Source organism: Oryx dammah, unplaced genomic scaffold (genome assembly GCF_014754425.2).
Source record: "Oryx dammah isolate SB20612 unplaced genomic scaffold, SCBI_Odam_1.1 HiC_scaffold_1, whole genome shotgun sequence".
NCBI classification, from domain to species: domain Eukaryota; kingdom Metazoa; phylum Chordata; class Mammalia; order Artiodactyla; family Bovidae; genus Oryx; species Oryx dammah.
The window spans coordinates 103,659,903-103,679,635 of NW_024070185.1; the positions used below are offsets into that span (position 1 = coordinate 103,659,903).

Here is a 19,733-nt window from a genome sequence, read left to right on the forward strand (position 1 = left end):
CAGAGGTACCAGGACTTTCCTTTGCTTGGTTTATTGGAGAAACATTGCCCCTTCATCAGATAACCAAAATGATATCTCACTAAGCATGGGTCCTACCTTGGGATCCATCATGCTATACAGTGGGAATGAGCGGACTTCTGTGTGTCCTGTGGGGGTTTGGAGGTAGGTCTGTAAATTCCCTTCAACTTAGATGTCATATTGGAGAAGGAAATGGCAACCCACTCCAATATTCTTGCCTGGAGAATTCCATGGACGGAGGAGCCTGGTAGGCTACAGTCCATGGGGTTGCAAAGAGTCAGGCATGACTGAGCAACCTCACTTTCACTTAGATGTCATATTACAAATTCATGAGTTCCAGGCATTTGGATGATTGGAGCGGGTTGATAGTGTCTCCAAGTTTTCCAGAAGATTTAGAACTTCGAAAGATTACTACACATAGTAAGACTCGGTAAAGGGTATAGACTGGGCAGCTGAATGCATTGATGAAAATAAAGCCACAAGAAATGTTTCTTTTAAGAAATGAATGAAGGACCCAGATATCTCACTAAACTGCCCCAGAAGAGAAGCAGAAAACACTTCTGCGATACATCCTTTCCTATTGTTCAGTCGCTCAGTCGTGTCTGACTCTTTGTGACCCCATGGACTGCTAGGAAGGCTTCCTTGTCCATCACCAACTCCCGGAGCTTGCTCAGACTCACATCCATTGAGTTGGTGATGCCATCCAACCATCTCATCCTGTCTCCCCCTTCTTCTCTTGCCCTCAATCTTTCCCAGCACCAATGTCTTTTCCAATGAGTCGGCTCTCTGCATCAAGTAACCAAAGTCCCCTCATATTTTTAGCCCAAGAAGATCTGAGTGTTAAAGGTATAGACATTTTATTTCAGCTGCCCTAGAGATTGAGATCTGAGAGAGATGAAGACACAAGTGGAAATTGCAAACCCTCCACCTTATCTGAGCCTGTTCCTGGCCCCATCTGCTCAGACACGGGGCTTATTAATAACTCCAGACTAGGATATCACACTTCCCCTCTGAGTCAGAGGTCCTTGGGAAAGGGAGGTGTATAAATCAGCATTGATTAGCCACAATGAGGGCTGCAGTAGTAATCCTTAATCAAAGTGATTCTCTTTCATTGCTTCTCTGCTGACTGTGGTGAAGGGGCGACCTCACTGTGGAGATGTGACCCTAGGCCTGTCATTTTGATGGTGTGGATCCCCACTTTGCTTGTCCCTTGAGAATACAGGGCAGCACCTCTCCAGTGGCCGCATTGACCCACTAGGCCCGCTGCCATACCATGCCCTTGGTTCTCAGCATCGTCAGATGCTCAGATTCCAGGCCCAATGCTTTGGCTTGGGTCTGCTGCCAGCAAAGGCTGGGCAGAGGTCCTGGTCCTCTCTCTTGAGCTTGTTAATAATTCCTTGCTTCTTAAGCCAAAAGATAAAGTGAAAGTGTTAGTCGCTCAGTCACATCCGACTCTTTGTGACCCCAGGCACTGTAGCCCACCAGGCTCCTCTGTCCATGGAATTTTCCAGGCAAGAATACTAGAGTGAGTTGCCATTCCCTTCCGCAGGGAATTTTCCCAGCCCAGGGATCGAACCCGGGTCTCCTGCACTGCAGGCAGATTCTTAACTGTCTGAACCACTAGGCGTGATTAAAACAAAAATTTTCCCCCATTTCTTGTTTGCTCCCCTTTACGCCCTTTGTTTTTCCTTCCCCATAGCAAGATTTGAGCAAAAGGAGTGTGAGCTTTCATCTTTCATCAGACAGAGAGGGATTGAACTCTTGGTTCTGCCCCAGCTGTCTGATCTCAGGAGATGAATTTCACATTGGGAGATGTTAGTAGATCCTAGAAGAGCAATTTCACATCCTTGAGCCTCAGTACTCTCATTCGTAAAATGGGTGTAAAAGCACCCACGTTGAAGGGTCATCAGTTCAGTTCAGTTCAGTTCAGTTGCTCAGTCATGTCTGACTCTTTGTGATTCCATAAATCGCAGCACGCCAGGCCTCCCTGTCCATCACCAACTCCCAGAGTTCACTCATACTCACGTCCATCGAGTCAGTGATGCTATCCAGCCAGCTCATCCTCTGTCGTCCCCTTCTCCTCCTGCTCCCAGTCCCTCATGAGGATTAAAACAGATGGTATGAATAAAATTGCCAGAACCAGAGTAAGTACTTAGTAAATACTCATCTCCAAGAGGCACTCTTGTGAGAATTAAGCAGTGGCTGCCCTCTTGGCCCCTGACCTCTTTATCCCATGGAGGCCTTAGTCCTGGGACCTGTGGAAACTTGCTCCATCCTCCACATTCCACTCAGGACCTAGAGGTTAATGTGCTTGGACCAGAAGCTTCCACCCAGGAGAAGCACTGAGTGTGGCCCCAAGACCAGTGTAACGCGGGTGTGAATAGCACCACAAACACATCAATCCCTTAGAATCTGGGCGAACTTTTCTCGAATATCCTGACTTTCTCTTAAGTTCTGAGCCTTTATCAAGGTGTCCATAAGATACCCTCCAAGCCCACAGCTCTGGAGTCATTCCTGCCAGGGCCCTTTATCACATGAGTACTAACAGCACCCCCTGCACCTACACACATGCATGAGGGGAAAAGTTCTCAAGTTTAAAAGAAAGGGCCTCAGTCTGAGAATCATAAACGTTTAACTCAGTGGCTAAAAATGCATCGTTGCATCCTTGACCTTGTCAATTTCAACTCAACCACATGAGGTGCACTGGATGTTGATTCTGGAGTGGGGGTTCTAAAGCAAGCATGCCCTCATCCCACAGAGATCTTTCCAGGGACTTTCCTGGTGGTCCAGTAGCTTAGACTCCATGCTTCCGCTGGAGGGGGTGTGGGTTTGGTCCCTGGTTAGGGAGCTAAGATTCCATATGCCATGCAGCTCAGCCAAAAAAAAAAAAGTCTTTCTAAAAGGCCCACTGTCTACTTCTATCTAAGGCCCAAGATTTAAACTCAGTCAATTCACTAGTTTCCAGAAGACACTCAATACCATGGAGCTTTTTCTGATTTCTTAGGCTCTACTGTACTGATGAGCAGAATGGCCATGTCCTTCAATGCCCAGCAGTTAACCTTCCTGCCAGCCCCCCACTCTCTTCCTCGCCCCTTACCTTCTCCCTCAGAGTCCTGTCCTGATCTTTGTCCCTCTAGGATTTCCACATCCTCTCTCCTCTCTCAGGCAGAGACCCTTTCATCTTTCTCAGAAGCAGATAGCCAGACCTGGAGGATTCAACTTTATCCTCAGGGTCTCATCAATGCATCTTTCCCACAAAAACAGGGTCACTGCCAAAGAGGACTTCTCGTATCACTCCTAAGAGAAGGTGACTCTCCTCATCTTATGATCCTAGTGCTTTGGAGATAGCAGGGTCTAGAATGTCGTTGGGTCCCAGCCCCAACTAGGTGTTAATGGTAAGTGTTAATTGCTCAGTCGTGTCTGACTCTTTGTGACCCCATGGACTATACTGTCCAAGGAATTCTCCAGGCAAGAATACTGGAGTAGGTTGTCATTTCCTACTCCAATAGTGGTTAATGGTAAACCATTACCCAGTCCTTCCTGGGGACAGAGGAGCACCGTGGAAAAGAAAACTTGCTCAAGATCACACAGATGCTAATGACGAAGTGATTAAGTGATAAAAGGAAGCAACAGATTTCTTTTCCCTCTTAGATAATTCTTCTGGCTCCCTCATCCCCCACCTCCACCTTCACTTCACTCTGAACAGTGCTCAGGTTTCAAAAAATCAAGCATATTCTCACCTCAGGGTTCTTAGCTGCTGCTCCAGAATTCCTTTGACCTTGTCTGAACTGTGCCTCTCAACCTAGTTGTTGCTGTTCAGTGGCTAAGTCATGTCTGACTCTTTGTGTCCCCATGAACTGCAGCACGCCAGGCTTCCCTGTCCTTCACTATCTCCTGGACTTTGCTCAAACTCATGTCCACTGAGTCGGTGATATCATCCAACCATCTCATCCTCTCTTGCCCCCTCCTCCTCCTGCCCTCAATCTTTCCCAGCATCAGGGTCTTTTCCAGTGAGTCGGCTCTTTGCATCAAGTGGTCAGAGTATTGGAGCTTCTCCAGCCAGAGCTGGGAGAAGCCAGAAGTCATCGTTTCATTTTGCCATGCAGAAACTGAGGTCCAAGAGAGGAAGACATTCATGCAAGGTCATGTATGCATTACTATGAGCACTGGGGCCAGAAATTGACCCAGGGGTCCCAACCCTAGAAGAGGTGCTCTCTTGCTAGGCATGCCGTTCCCAGCAATCTTGTGAGGTCATCTGACTTGCACATTCCGAGCCCCTCTGTTATGGCAGGTATCCAACACTCCAGGCTCTTTTCTGTCTCTAGGACAGTACCCATCCGTTATCCCTTACTGTGACTGCATCTTAGCACATTCTTCTCCTTTGTGTCTAACATGTGGGGCCTTTCAGTAAAGAAATTTGGAAGTGAGAGACACCATTCTGGACAGTGGGGACAGGAGGGGTGGTGAAACTATATGACTAGTTTTGCTTTTGAGATACTCCACACATTCATGTTTCTAGTTCCGTGAGGTCTTTCTCTAGGCAGCAGCTCCTCTGTGGCCACGCACTTGAGTAAAAGCTTTGTAGTGCGGTCAAGAGGGCACTCAGGAGTCAGACACACCTGGAGTGAGTGCCAGCTCTAGTTTGAGAAGCTCACTTTTCCACTCAGGGACTCAGTGTTCCTACCTGCAAAATGAGATTAAGGACAAATTGGGTCACTAGAAGGATCAAGGAGCCAGCGCCAGTCATTCTTCCTGTGCCTACGTCAGGGACTCTACAAATGTGATCTGTCCTTATCCGAGCCCAGCGAGCTGTGTTTTTACTTTTTTAATTCAGTGGCTAATATCCTTTCACATCCTAAAATATTAGAACTGGACAAGAACTTAAAGATGGCTTTGGTCTAGGGCCAGAGAAGTCAGGTGACTTATTCAAGGTCATGGTAAATTCATAATACTCCCTGCTTCCCCGGTAGCTCAGTGGTAAAGAATCTGCCTGCATTGCAGGAGACTTGAAGGAGATGCGGGTTCAACCCCTGGGTTGGGAAGATCCCATGGAGAAGGAAATGGGAGCCTGCTCCAGTGTTCTCACCTAGAAATCCCCTTGGACAGAGGAACCTGAGGGGCTATAGACCATGGAGTCACAGAGTCAGATACCACTGAGTGGCTAAACAACAACAGTATGCATTCAACAAATGGAAATTTAGGACTTCCTGTATGCTTGGCTGGAGAAGAAAATGGCAACCCACTCTAGTATTCTTGCCTGGAAAATCTCTTGAACAGAGGAGCCTGGTGGGCTGCTGTCCATGGGGTCACACAAAGTCAGACACGACTGAAGCAACTTAGCATGCATGCATGCGTGTATGCTTGGCACTAGGGTAGGTTCTGGGAATAAAAGAATGAGCAAGTTGCAGTCCCAGCCCTTAGGATGTGGGCGATGCCAGCACTGTCAACGAGGCATTAAGAAAACAGACCTAGATCTCCCGTCATTTCCCTCCTTTGATTCTGCTCTAGGTTAGTTTCAATCTTAAAGGTATTCTCCAAGAAATGTGATCTTCTGGGCACTCTTTACAGCAAAATAATAAAAGTAGATATATTTCTTTTGATAGTACATTTATAATCATTTTAATACTCACTGGAGATTGAAATTCCCTTAGCCACATTTGTAGACAGTCTGAGCAAGATTTGTTTCCTTGACTTTAAAAGATGAACAAACAAAAGTACAGTGACGCATACTCGGAAACCTAGTCTCCGCCCTCAGCATCCTTACCCTCAGCCAGGGACTCCAGGCTCAGAAACGCGTTCACAGCGTGTGCAGAGTCATGCTCCCCCAAGAAGCACAGAGGAAGACGTGGAGATGATAGAAGCATCAGGGCTTCTCTGAAGCCACTGCCCCTGTGGACAGCTGGACTCAGTCCCTCTGGGAAAGCATGGGAGCCGGGGCAGAATGATTCCTCTGAATTCCTGTAACTCGGGCAATTGTCGTGTTAATGCACCAGCCCCTTCACTGGTTTGGGTGCTACCTCTATGAGCATTGAAACCTCAGCGCTGTGAGCCTGCCTTGCATGCCATCCAAACACCGCTGATCAGAGTGAAAGACCTCCAGCATAAACAGCTGTGGGGGCAGTAGACGTCCTTCAGCATATAGAGGTCAGGGCCAAGGGCATGAGGGAAGGGCGTGGACAGCTGCGTCCTACCCTGCTTTCCTCAGAGCTGCATGGAGGCTGCAGGGTGGGAGCACGGCTAGGGCCTGGAAATGCTGATTCTGCGCACTTGAGGGTCTGCCGTGGTGTGGGGCATGTCCATGGTCCTGAACCACCAGTTCTTGTGTTAGCCTTGTTCTGACTGCGGTGCTCAGCTAACTCCTATTTACCCTCTCAAAGAATGTACATTTCTAGTCTGCGTTTTCTCTCTTGATTAACCTTTTATGATTTTTCTGTTAGCTCACCACCAGAGAACCACACCATCCACTTCACAGTCTAGGGTTTGCATAGCTGATAGGGTGTACTTGTAAAGCATCTCGACCCTTTTTCCAGAGGCGTTTTATCCTTCCTGGGAAATTGGAAGAGGGTATGCTCCCTTTTTCTTTTGTGGCTCCCAGTCCCCGCTAAGCTCTTGCTAAACCCAGGCACTCCAACACGGCCTTCATCATAAGACCACGCAAAAAAAAAATAATAATAATAATAATCCAGTTTACAATCTCTGGTGTGCTGGAGCTGTCTCTGCTTCTGTAGAAACCAAATGAGTCCCTCTTCCAAACCCTTTATTCTTTTTACTCGAGGTAGAGATATCTGTGGTGTGCAGTGTCCCAGTTCATCACAGGGAGTCCTCTGTGTGGCTTACAGACCCTAAGTTACCTTGGGCTCCCCAGGAGACTCATACAGATATGGGAGGAAGAAGAGGGAAGTGAGCAGGGAAAGAAGCAGCAGAGGAGTCTACATATGCTCTCATCTCTCTTCTTTTTCCTGTTTTATTTCTCTCCATAATTCTTTCCACTTTCTACACACCAAATAGTTTGCTTTTTAAAAAAGGTAATTTCTTCTCCATATCCCACTAGAATATAAGCTCCAAGAGGGCAGGGTTTGGGGTTTGTTTTGTTCATTGCCTTGTCTCGACATAGACAAGAGTAGCTGGCACATCATTTCAGTTCAGTTCAGTTCAGTTCAGTCGCTCAGTCGTGTCCGACTCTGCGACCCTATGAATCACAGCACACCAGGCCTCCCTGTCCATCACCAGCTCCCGGAGTTCACTCAGACTCGCATCCATCGAGTCAGTGATGCCATTCAGCCATCTCATCCTGTCATCCCCTTCTCCTCCTGCCCCCAATCCCTCCCAGCATCAGAGTCTTTTCCAATGAGTCAACATAATAAGCACTAAATAGATGCTTGTTGAATGAATAGAGTGTGTGTGTACTAAGTCACTTCAGTCATGTCTGACTCTTTGCAACCCTATGGACTATAGTCCACCAGGTTCCTCTGTCCATGGTGATTCTCCAGGCAAGAATACTGGGGTGGGTTGCCATGCCCTCCTCCAGGGGATCTTCCCAACCCAGGGATCGAACCCACATCTCTTACATCTCCTACATTGGCAGGTGGGTTCTTTACCACTAGCGTCACCTGGGAAGCCCTGAATGAATGGAGGTTCTCATGCAACTCCTGTGATCCTTTCAGAGCTGCTCCTAAAGGCAGAGATTCAGAGAAGGGAGAGAGGAAGGAGAGAGAAGGAAACATGGGGGGGGGGGCCGCCCGGGAAGAGCATCAAGGAAATTGGTAGCATTTCCCTGAGCACTATTCATCCACGTTGTTTCATTTCATCTTCTCATCACCCTGAAAGGCAGGAGCAATTGCTTTCTTTCTATAGATAGGAGATTTGGGGTTTGGCTGTCTCAGAACAGAAAACAGAGTCTCTGCTAAGCACGTTTAGCCAACTTTCCATTAAAAACCACAGCCGTCTTTGTAGTTACACAAAACCAGCTTTAAACTCCACTCTTGTCTTTTATTAACCAGAGAACTTGCTCAAGTCACCTGCCTCTCTAAGTCTCTGCTTTCAAATACAAGTTGTCGCCCTACTAAGAGTACTGTGTGAGGATAAATGAGATCACACAGCAGAAGTGCTCAGTTGGTTGTAACTGATCAGTAAACGTCAGTCTCACCCTGATCACCTCTCCGATTCCTAATCCCCAAGCCTCCCACGTGTGTCCAGCCCTGGTTGTCAACACCTGTCAGGAATAACTGGGAAGAAGAGGGTTTGGTAGGGAGCCCCAAGTTTCAGGTCCATCTCCAGTTGTCTTGGGGAGATTCTGGACAGGCTGTGTGTGTCAATAACATACAACCTGGCAGGGAAAAGCCTGCCTCTCCGTGTTTCACTTTTATTTGTGACATTTCACACCAGGCCAGCTTCCCTGTGGCAGTCAGTACACCTCCGAGAGCTGGCATGGGCTGTGGAGGAGTGCTCATCTCTCAGCTGCTTTGGCAAAGCTTCACTGAATACTGGGGCCTGAGAAGAAAATCCAGCCTCCAGATACCACGAGGCTGCCACTTCCAGGCATAAGGGGGGCTCAGACAAATACAGGGATGTAGGGCCCAGAGAGGGCGTGGCAGCTGCTGGTCACACAGCACCCTGAAATCAGAGCTCCTAGTCAATTCTGATAGGAGCTTGCCTGCTTAGTTGCTCAGTTGTGTACGACTCTTTGCAACCCCACGGTCTGTGGCCCACTAGGCTCTTCTGTTCATGGGGACTCTCCAGGCCAGAATACTGGAGTGGGTTGCCATACTCTCCTCCAGGGGATCTTCCCAACCCAGGGATCGAACCCAGGTCTCCTGCATTGCGGGCAAATTCTTTACCAACTGAGCCACCAGGGAAGCCCAAGAATACTGGAGTGGGGAGCCCATCCCTTCTCCAGGGGAACTTCCTGATCCAGGAATCAAACCAGGGTCTCCTGCCCTGCAGGCAGAATCTTTACCAGCTGAGCTATCAGGGAAGCTTACTCTGCCAATTACTAGAAAGCAAGTTTCTTCATCTCTGGGCCCAGATGCAAAGCAGGGAGGATGAAGTATGGACTAAAAAGATGTGCAAAGTGAGAGCTGCAAGTTAAGTTTTATTGGAGGCAAAATGAGGATGGCAGCCTGGGAGGCAGTGCTTCAGAGAGCTCTGAGGGACTGCTCCAAAGAGACAATGGGGAAGGTTAATATAGAAGATTTTGGTGAAGAGGGAGTTCAATGTAATCAAGTTCTTACTTTATAAAAGGTTTTCTGTTAGTCATGAGGAACTGATGTCATCATGAAGGGATTTAGTGATTTACTAGATATGAAGACATCCAAGGATTGGAATCATGAAATCAGTTCCTGAAAATATCTAACTATCTAAAGACCTGTTCCACCAGTTTACTTGGAGCACAGAGTGCCTCACCCTCCTCCCTGAGTCCCCCTCAGGGTGTGTTGAAGGTCAGGTCGGCGGCTGCAAGAGCATAGGGTTCAGTCTCTGCACAAGCAGGTGGCAAATGCCCTTGTTGTCCAGTCGCTGGCAAATACTCATGCCAAGTGCCCATTTGTAGTTGACAAGGATCATGAAGGTCCCTTGTCTATGCAATATAAGAGGTTTCAGAATCAGAAGTCAGGAGCCCTGAATTGGATTCACTGTAGACACGGGGTACATCGCTCCCCACATTGTGTCTCCCTTTTTTTTCTTTTCTTTTTTATTTTGTGGCAGCTCTTTCTTCTCTCTAGACTCCTCAGCCAAAGGTGGAAGGGTCTGGAGTTACACATGCAAGTGTCTCTGGTTCTTCAAGCTGACTTGAATCCAGGCAGCACGTGGATTAGCTGGCCTATCAGAGCCTCCCCATCTCCCACTAACCCTGCCTGCCTGTGTCCTACAGGCAACAGCAGCCTCCTGACCTGCATGGAGGATGGCCTGTGGTCCTTCCCGGAGGCCCTGTGCGAGCTCATGTGCCTGGCTCCACCCCCAGTGCCCAACGCAGACCTCCAGACAGCCCGGTGCCGCGAGAACAAGCACAAGGTGGGCTCTTTCTGCAAGTACAAGTGCAGGCCTGGATACCACGTGCCCGGCTCCTCCCGGAAGTCCAAGAAGTAAGTGCGGCTGCAGAGGCAAGCTCCCGACAGCTGGAGCCGGCGGGGGGACAGGGGCAGCCAGGTCTGTCTAGTGAGAAGGAAGTGCTCACTGCTCTGCCCACCATTCATCCCGTGCTCTTCCCTGGGAATCTGGAGGGACATTGTCATCAGCTGCTTGCTGACTGTGTGACTTCTCTGGGCCTCTACTGTTGAGCAATACGATGGGGAGGATGATAACAGTCACTGCGTAAGATGGTTGTGAAGGATGAATGAGGATGCGTGTGTGAAGTGCTTGCAAAGTGCCTGATGCACAGGACATGGTGGGTATCCATACCATCCCTGTGTCAGCCCCCATCAGCACCCCTGGAAGGAGTCGAGGGAAATGGGCCAGCAGGGCTTGATTTTATTTCAGTCCACATTGAACTCTTGCTCGGCCCTGGGAAAAGAGTTCTGTGAACGTTTACCTTAACCCCTCCTCACTCCCTCCACCACGCAATAGGATGAGCAGGGACTCAGGAATCAGAAAGGTACGTGTGAGGCCAGCTGACTCCAGAGTGGCTGTTTGGGTAGAGCGTGGCTGCAGCCGTTTGGTCCTTGAGATGTCTCTACTTTTATCTCCTCCTGAAAGACGGGCCTTCAAGACCCAGTGTACCCAGGATGGCAGCTGGCAGGAGGGAGCTTGTGTTCCTGTGACGTGTGACCCTCCTCCACCAAAATTCCATGGGCTGTACCAGTGCACCAACGGCTTCCAGTTCAACAGCGAGTGTAGGATCAACTGTGAAGACAGCGATGCCACCCAGGTGAGGCTCCTTGAATTTGGGGTCAACGCTTAGACCCCTTTCCCCTCTGTTTACTAAAGACCAGCCAGGTTTTAAGAACCACACCCTCCAGAGACTCCCTGTGGATGCCAGAATTGGCTAATAGCGGTATCACCCATGCAGAAGTTTAGGAGCTGGGTTCTCACCATCTTTCTTTGTAATCTCTCTGAACCTCATGGTCCTACCCGTCACACTACATATTACTGGCTCAGAGATTCTTAGCTTCGAAAAAAAATCTCAGTATCAGGAACCTTACGAAAGAAATCATAAGTGAAATTCCGATGTCTGAACTTGACCCAAGGTAAGGAGTGACTGAGGCTGTTTTGTTGACTTTTTACCGCCATCGCCACTTGCATTGCTCTGAAATATGTAGAATCATGACTTCACTCTCTGGAGCCGTCGGTAGCTCCTCAAGCATTTGGAGAACGGGAGCCGTATTTAGACTAGATGTATGGTTTTGAGACTACTAAAGAAGGATGGAAGGAGATGGAGGGGACTGAATTTTATTTCAATCCATGTGTAACTGAGCCAGAGTCCAGCGCTCCCCCTAGCCCTGCTGAGGCAGTTCTGTGAATGGCATTTCCTTAATCTTTACACACACCCACCTCCACCCACTGAGACAGGTATGGAATCAAGAATGGGAAAGAGAATGAGGAACCAGCTGGCTCCAAGGAAGACTTAGGTCCACAGGGAGCTCCAGCCCTGAGAGAACCCACCATTTAGGGTAGATGCCTCAAGCCCCATGACTCAGAGGTGGGCAAGGATCTTTACTCAGGTGAGGCCAGAGTTGAGCCAACTGGGCCCCAGTGCAAGGATCTCCCTCTTGTCAGTCCTTAGTGGGTATTCAATTCAGTTCAGTTCAGTAGCTCAGTTGTGTCCGACTCTTTGCAACCCCATGAACTGCAGCACACCAGGCCTCCCTGTCCATCACCAACTCCCTGAGTTTATCCAAACTCATGTCCATTGAGTCAGTGGTGCCATCCACCCATCTCATCCTCTGTCATCCCATTCTTCTCCTGCCTTCAATCTTTCCCACCATCAGGGTCTTTTCAAATGAGTCAGCTCTTTGCATCAGGTGGCCAAAGGATTGGAGTTTCAGCTTCAGCATCAGTCCTTCCAGTGAACACCTAGGACTGATCTCCTTTAGGATGGACTGGTTGGATCTTCTCAAGAGTCTCCTCCAACACCACAGTTCAAAAGCATCAATTCTTTGGCGCTCAGCTTTCTTTATAGTCCAACTCTCACAACCATACATGACCACTGGAAAAACATCTACCAAATGTTAGACGCTGTCGGAGCAGCATCCTCACCTCCTTTTACTCACATTCCCACGTGCAGATAGCCACTGACTTCTGCCCATTCCGAACTCCTGAACTGCCCTGATCTGTGTCCAAGGCCACCAGCCTAACTCAGGCCAGGAGCATCAGGCTCCCGGCCCGCATGCAGCTTCCCGACCGCCCCCCTGCCTTCTCCTTGCCGCTCCAGCGTCCTGTCCACGCCGCAGCCAGAGCAGCTTGTTGAGAGCACACATGTGATCGTGACAGTTCCCCTGCTCCGAGTCCTTCGTGAACCAGTGACCCCATCTCCCTTAGAGTAAGTCTCACCTCTGCATTCAGCTTATCTCCCCATCACAGTAAGACAGATCTCCCCCTTCACCTGGGTGTTCTCTGTGAAAGAAGCCCTGTCACCTTTTCCAGCCTAACTCTCCTTCATCGTTCAGCTCAGACACCCCTTCTTCCAGGAACCTTTTCCTGCCCCTCCCACAGCACTGGCCACGCTGCATTGTAATTCATTTCACGCTCCCCCACTAGATTTTGGGGCTTCCCCGGTGGCTCAGACAGTAAAGCGTCTGCTTGCAATGCGGGAGACCTGGGTTTGATCCCTGGGTCAGGGAGATCCCCTGGAGAAGAAATGGCACCCCACTCCAGTACTCTTGCCTGGAAAATTCCATGGACGGAGGAGCCCGGTGGGCTGCAGTCCAAGGGGCTGCAAAGAGTCGGACACGACTGAGCCACTGCACTTTCACTTTCACTAGGTTTGGAGATCCCTGACCACAGCTTTCCTCTTCCCTGTGTTTTCAGCACTGGGGGCAGTGCCAAGCACCTAGGAGGTGCTCAGGAAGTGACAGGGCTTGACTCCTGCCATGAACATCCAGGCCGCTCTCCTCATTTTCCAGTTGAGACAGTCACTCAGCCGTCCAAGGTGACGCAGCTGGTGTTGGCCAAATCAGAATCGGAACCCGGTCCCCCGACTGTGGACAGTGGGCAGACCGAGTCCAGGAGGCAGTCCCTGTAGGGCAGGCATGCCCAGGACTCCTGTCTATGTACCCGGGTCCTTCCCTTCCTCAGCTGCCAGGGAGGCAGAAGCCGGGGCCGGAACGAGCAAAGGCCAGAGATTACCACCGCCCCGCACAGCCGATCAACTTCCCTCTCACTCGCTTACATAAAGCTGTTGCTAACAGTTACCCAAACTGCTGAGCCAGATGCTATTCTGGCTGTGGTCATGTTATCAAACTGAAACCCAGTCTGCCTGGGGCCTGCCAAGTACCTTTCATGGCCAGTTTGTATTTAAAGGAGAGGAAAATGTAAATTTATCAGACGACTCAAGCAGTCCTGTTTGGCAACTGGCGGGGAGGCCAGACGCTAAGAAGCAGGGTATTGCTTGCCGGCTAAGGAATGAGGGAGCGCGTGCCAAATGGGCTCCTAATACAATTGACGTTTCTAGTTTGTACTGCAAATGAATTTCCTCTACCCTCAGACCGGGGGCCTGGGAGCCAAATCTAGTATTCACCTCAGATCCCCTCTCGCTGCCTGTAAACACAGTCGAGGTGTACGGTGCAGAGTATCTTGAATCGAACAGCGTGTATATGGAGCGGGAATTCTTTGCTTTCCAAACAAGCTCCAGATCCTGGCAGGGGAGGACAGGGGCTGTTGTAGGGGAGGTTCACATACTCCTTCCCACTGCCACTAAAAGCAAATGAAAAAATCAAAGCTCAGCTTCATTCATTCCTAGGGAGCCCCCGTGACGCTGGATCCAGACTCTGAGTTTGAATCTTGGCTTTACCACTTACTAGCTGGAGGACCTGGGCAAGTTATTTAACTCTTTAAGCTTCAGTTTCCTTAGGCATAAAGTGGAGAAGTGGAAGTAATTCTGGCTACCTCTTAGTTTATTTGTGAGGATTCACTGAGGCAGTGGAAGTAGGGTAGGCCTGTGGAATTGTGCAGTGCGCAACCTGTGCACACCTCCCATACGTATAATGCCTTCCCAAGCAGGGGCAGCTTCTAGGTTCAGGATCATCACATGCTTCCCCAAGGATGCAAGGCTTCCTAGAGGAAGTCCCAAGCCCATATGATATTAGAGGTGGGCTGGACCCCAGGGTTTTCCCATTGCAACCTGCTTATTTTATAGGTAGGACCACTGAAGCTCAGAGAGGGGAAGCACCATACCCAAGGTCACACAGCAAGTTGGTAGCAGAGTCAGATCTCCTAGCCAAGTCATTGCACAAACGACGTTTTCTGCCCAGCCTTACTCCTGCAGCTGCGTGGCTACACGTCACCCCTGTATCTCACTGGGAGGAAGCAAAATGCACGTGAGGCCATTGACCAGACACAGAGGCAGATAATAAACAACAGCTGCGATTTATTGAGCATGTACTCTATGCCAGTCTGGGCTAAGTGCTTTGTACAGATATTGAAGCCCCACAGTGTCTGGCATCACTGTCCATTTTGCAGGTGAGGAAGATGTGGTTCAGGGAGTTGAGGTGTCTTGCCCACCTCATACAACTAGGAGGAAGTCCAGGCAGAACTGAGGTCATTGTTATCAGGTCAGCTGCCTCCTTCGTATCTTGTGCTTCACTGTGTAGATGGTTGGATGGCATCACCCACTCAGTGGACATGAACCTGAGCAAAGTCTTGGAGGTGGTGAAGGACATGGAAGCCTGGTGTGCTGCGATCTGTGGGGTCACAAAGAGTCGGACACGACTGAACAACTGAGCTGAATTGCTCTGTTGCTGTCGTATTTCTCTCTGCCACTGCTTTATTTTCATTTCTGCTAACTAGAAGTCTGGGTCTCCCTTTCTGCGCATCTCCCAGCCTCACCTCCTTATCTCCACTCCCCTGCACTGTAGAAAAGCACAGAGGCTTATGGGGAAAAGCCTGGCTCCGGCCCTGCCGCCTCCCTATTCTGGCAGCTGCCATTTCTCAAATGCGAATAATGCTTGGGCTGATGCTAAAGTTCCCTTTGAGACAGTGCAAGAGAGTGGTTAAGAGCTCAGCTAACCCTTAGAGAGCCTGATCTATGTGTTAAGCTATAAATGCTTCACATAGTCTAACTCACTGATCCCCATGATGACTTTCTCAGGCAGTGAATTCCAGGCTCATTTAACAGGAAACCAAAGCATAGAGAAGTTAAGGAAGTTCCCCAAGTCTGCACAGTGGGAAGGTTGCAGAGATGGAATTGGAACCTGGGAAGTTTAACTGAAGTCCAGACTCTTAACCATCACAACAGCATCATTTAAAACCTCACCTTTTCACTTCCTAGCTGAGCCTCAGTTTTCAAATCTGTAAAAAGGACGTGATTCCACACTAACTGTACTGTTAACAGCATTTTTAACTGCGTGTGAAACACTGGCACGTAGCAGATATTTGACACTGTATTATATGCCTGTGGCTTTTTGGGGACCCGTGTAGTTAAAGAGGAGAAAGCATAGTATGTTGAGAAAGCATAGTATGCTTCTTTTAAATTCGTGTTTATTTATTTATTTGGGGCTGCGCTCGACTTTCGTCACTGCACGGGCTTTCCTCCAGTTGCAGCGAGGTGGGGGCGCCCTCCAGGTGTGGTGCACGGCTCTCAGTGCAGCGGCCCCTCCTGTGGCAGAGCATGGGCTCTAGGGCGCTCGGGCATCAGCAGTTGCAGTCCAGGCTCCAGAGCACAGGCTCCCTAGTTGCGGTGCATGGGCTCAGTTGCTCCATGGCACGTGGGATCTTCCTGGATGAGGAACCGAACCTGTGTCTCCCGCATTGGCAGGCAGATTCTTTACCATGGAGCCACCAGGGCAGCCCCACACAGTATGCTTTTTTGCAGGTGGAAGCACAGGTACAGAGAGACAAGACACTTTGCTGAGAGATGCTAAACCCTCTGGCGATAAACTTCACCCTAGCATGCAGCACTGCGCATTCTGAGATGCACAGTGGGTCCCCTGGCCTCCGGTCTTCCCAGATTGGATCCTCAGTGTCAGTGGGTCCAGTGGGTTCAGTGGGTCCCCTGGCCTCCCGTCTTCCCAGGTTGGATCCTCAGTGTCAGCGGGTCCAGTGGGTCCCCCGGCCTCCGGTCTTCCCAGGTTGGATCCTCAGTGTCAGTGGGTCCAGTGGGTCTCCCGGCCTCCAGTCTTCCCAGGTTGGATCCTGCGCGTTAGGCCTTCTGTGTTCACACTGGGCTCAGCAGCATGGCTCTGCTCCGAGCATCTGCACCCAGGTGATAGGCAACCCTAAGTGCACAAAAATCTTTTCCCAAAGGAGGACATGAATGAAATCCAGAGAGGCTCCGGGAAGTCTGTCATGTAGAAGGCACAGCAGGGCGAAGGGTGTGGGGGTGGGAATCAAAAGCAGTGTGCGGGAGAGGCAGTAGACCACAGACTCGAAGGAAGGGTGTGTGCAGAGCAAGAGAAGGAGCTGGGCGTGTCATCTGGGTCCCATGGTAGAAGCCCTGGCTGGCGGCCCTCCAGCAAGCCTGGATTGAAAGTGCAAGGTATCTTATCAGAAGGACTGTATCCTTCAGTCAGCAGCAGAAAGTGCCAGATGAGCTGGGCAGGAGGGAGAGAGACCAGAGGTAGCAAGACCAGAGCGCCTTAATGCTTCCCTCTTCTCTAGTGGCGCCTCCCCGGCGTGAAATCCCCTGCGCAGATTCCAGCCTGTCCTAATACATTCTCTGTTGCAAACCCAGCTCCCAGCCAGCTCTGGCCCACGCAGTGCTGAGGTCTGCAGCCCTTCAGGGGCTGGAGGCCAAGTGCACCATAGGCCAAGGCTCCAGGAAATTGGGGTCAATTTCCTACTCCCCCGAGGGCCCAGCAGAATCACGGGGCCTGGGGCTCTGGGAGGGAGAGTTGGGGTTCTCTGAAGCCATAGGAAGTTGCCTAAACTTTCCCTGCGCTCACACGGAACCTCTGGGTGGACTCAGCAATCACCCCACAGCTGTGGGCGTGGGATGGGCCACCCTTCTCCGTGGCCACAGAGGTTTCCACCGCCACCAGATCCTCCTCATGCTGGCCCACGTGAGGCCCAGAGAGGGGCCCCTTTCTCTCTAAATCCCAGCTCCTTACAGCTGTTTTCTCAGGGCAGCTCCAGCCTGCGTCAGCCCTTTCCGAGAGTTTGTTTTCTCATGCATGCACTTGTTCATTTATTCATGTATTCACTCATTTCTTCATTTACTCATTTATTTCCTCATCCATGCATTTCTCTTCTTACTTTTTAAACAAATTCATTCCACATCTCTGTACTTACTCATTCCATCTTTTGTTAAACAGTTCCTGAATGAACGAAGACACCTATTGGGTGATGTGTGAATGGGCCAAGCAGCTGGGACCTGTTAAATACTGTGGAAGGCCCCCAGGGATGCAGGGGTGTGACCCAAGAGGGCACCATTTAGGAGGGAACAGATGATAAAGAGGCAGCGCGTGTCAGAGACCTTCGGCTAGTGCAGTGTGCAGGCCTGGGGTTGGCATTAGGACAGGATGCTTCTGCCAGAAAGTTCTGTGCCTGTGTTTGGACAAGGGGGTTGGGGGAGGAGACAGAGCAGACAGAAGGTGCAACACGTGCAGAAGAAGCCGGGCCAGGTGAGACCTCACGTGCGGCATTTGAGAATGCAGGCCGTGGGCGATGCTTAGGGTTGGCGGTTGTGCTGTGGGGAGCAGGGAGCTGGAGAACTGGGCAGAGCTGAGGCTGGAGGGCTCGGGAGGCCTGAATGGGAGCTGAAGGGCTGGAGAGGAGTCATTCCACAGGTCTTTTCGCTGGTGGGGCACAGTCAGCTCCTCTGGTCTTATGTAGAGTTTCTTCTTCTTTTTTTTTAATCATAAACTTAAAAGAAGGGGACAACATACAGCTTGTTCTCAGACAGGTGGACTCCCTGTGCAGAAACTATTAATGCCTGTGGTTCTCCATTTCCCAGGAGGTAGAGCCCAAACTTCATAAGTGGATGTTTAAGGCCCCTACCTGCCTGACAAGCTCATCCTGCCCCCTGACCTCCTGCTCAAACTTTCTCATGCCCTTTGGCTTCCACAGATGTTTTGTTTTGCCTGATTCTGCATACATACCCTTGAAAACTCTTTTCCATCTGTCACCTCCTCTTAGAAGCCTTCCCTGCTTGCCCCTCACATCCCGTTGCCCTCCCCCTGTGCACACAAGCATGGTCACTGGGCACGGTCATGCTGATGTTGGTGGCAGCTCACGACTGTCTGGCCAGCTCTCTGGGGCAAATACTGGCTTACTTCACATCTGGGCCTGACAGAGCTCCACCTGGAATGGACGCTAAGGAATGGTCTTTGGATTTGGCGATAGTTCTGAAACTTCAGCAAAGCTGGACCTTCTGTTAGAATGTTAGTGGAAAGTGGCTCGTTTGCCCATGGCTTTGTGGAAGACTGAGAGATGGGATATTGCCTATTGTAAAGACTCAGAGGGAGGGAGCATATAGAAGCATCCTCACGCCACCCTCTAGGTGCCATTATTGCTGGAATGGAATGGAGTGGAAGGAAGGAGGGAGGGGAAGGGAGGCACTGGAAGAGAAAGCTTCTCATGGGGATGGGGCCTGGAATTTTTTCTCATAGATTGAGATGAAGCAAGCTTTGGAGTATGCCTGGGGTGAAAGTGAAAAGTGATAGTTGCTCAGATGTGTCCGAATCTCTGTGACCCCATGAACTCTAGCCCGCAAGGCTCTTCTATTCATGGGATTTTGCAGGCAAGAACACTGGATTGGATAGCCTTTCCTTTCTCCAGGGGATCTTCCCGACGCAGGGATGAAACCTAGGTCTTCTGCATTGCCGGCAGATCCTTTACCCTCTGAGCCTTGGTGTGTGACTGCTTCCTGACAAATGACTCCAAGACCCATGCTTACTCACTGTATACATCGGGGTACACGTGGTCCCCTGCATTCTCAATTACAAAAAAACAAGCCAAACAAGTTCCTCTGATTGGACTCTCTGAAAGAACACTACTTGGATGTAGGAAATCTGGGCATTAAACTCTCCAAAATGCTTTGAGCAAGTTTCTTCCCCAACTGAGTCCTCAGTGTCCCCATCTGTAAAATGGAGACATTGAAGTGACTGTTGGAGCCTGGTTGGGTTTCCACCATGGTGAATAATTTGTTTTGGAATACTTTCAGGGTGCTGCAGAGATGAAACATTGGGAGGCTTCTTCAGAGGGTGGGGTCTCTCTCGGTTCTGACTGTGTCTCTGTGGCGTGCAGGGCCGCGGGAACAACGTCATCCACTGCCGGAAAGATGGCACCTGGAGCGGCTCCTTCCACGTCTGCCAGGAGATGCAAGGCGAGTGCTCGGCCCCAGACCAGCTCAACAGCAACCTCAAGCTGCAGTGCCCTGAGGGCTATGCCATAGGTACGATGGGCGTGGGTGGTGAGCTATGCATGGGTGAGGGGGGTGTGCATCCTCCCCGGAACTTGGAGCTCATGGGATAATGGGCACCTCTCTCAGCGCGAGGCACTGGGGAAATGAAGAGGAATGAGACCAGACCCTGTCCTCCCAGGAAGAGAATTCAGGGCACAGATGTCGGCAAAGCAATGTTAGGTGGGTGTGTGGGATTACACTGGAGGACAGAAGCATTGACTGGTGC

General features: G+C 50.2%; 1 protein-coding gene across 1 annotated transcript in view; it reads left to right on the forward strand.

Annotated features, from left to right (window-relative positions):
- The window catches only part of PAPPA (pappalysin 1), a 263,068-nt gene that overhangs the window by 197,447 nt on the left and 45,888 nt on the right, over window positions 1–19,733 (forward strand). The window contains exons 17-19 of the mRNA XM_040238522.1: window positions 9,887–10,097; window positions 10,708–10,879; window positions 19,351–19,498. Coding sequence (XP_040094456.1) covers window positions 9,887–10,097; window positions 10,708–10,879; window positions 19,351–19,498 — 531 coding nt within the window. The remainder of the gene's footprint in view (window positions 1–9,886; window positions 10,098–10,707; window positions 10,880–19,350; window positions 19,499–19,733) is intronic.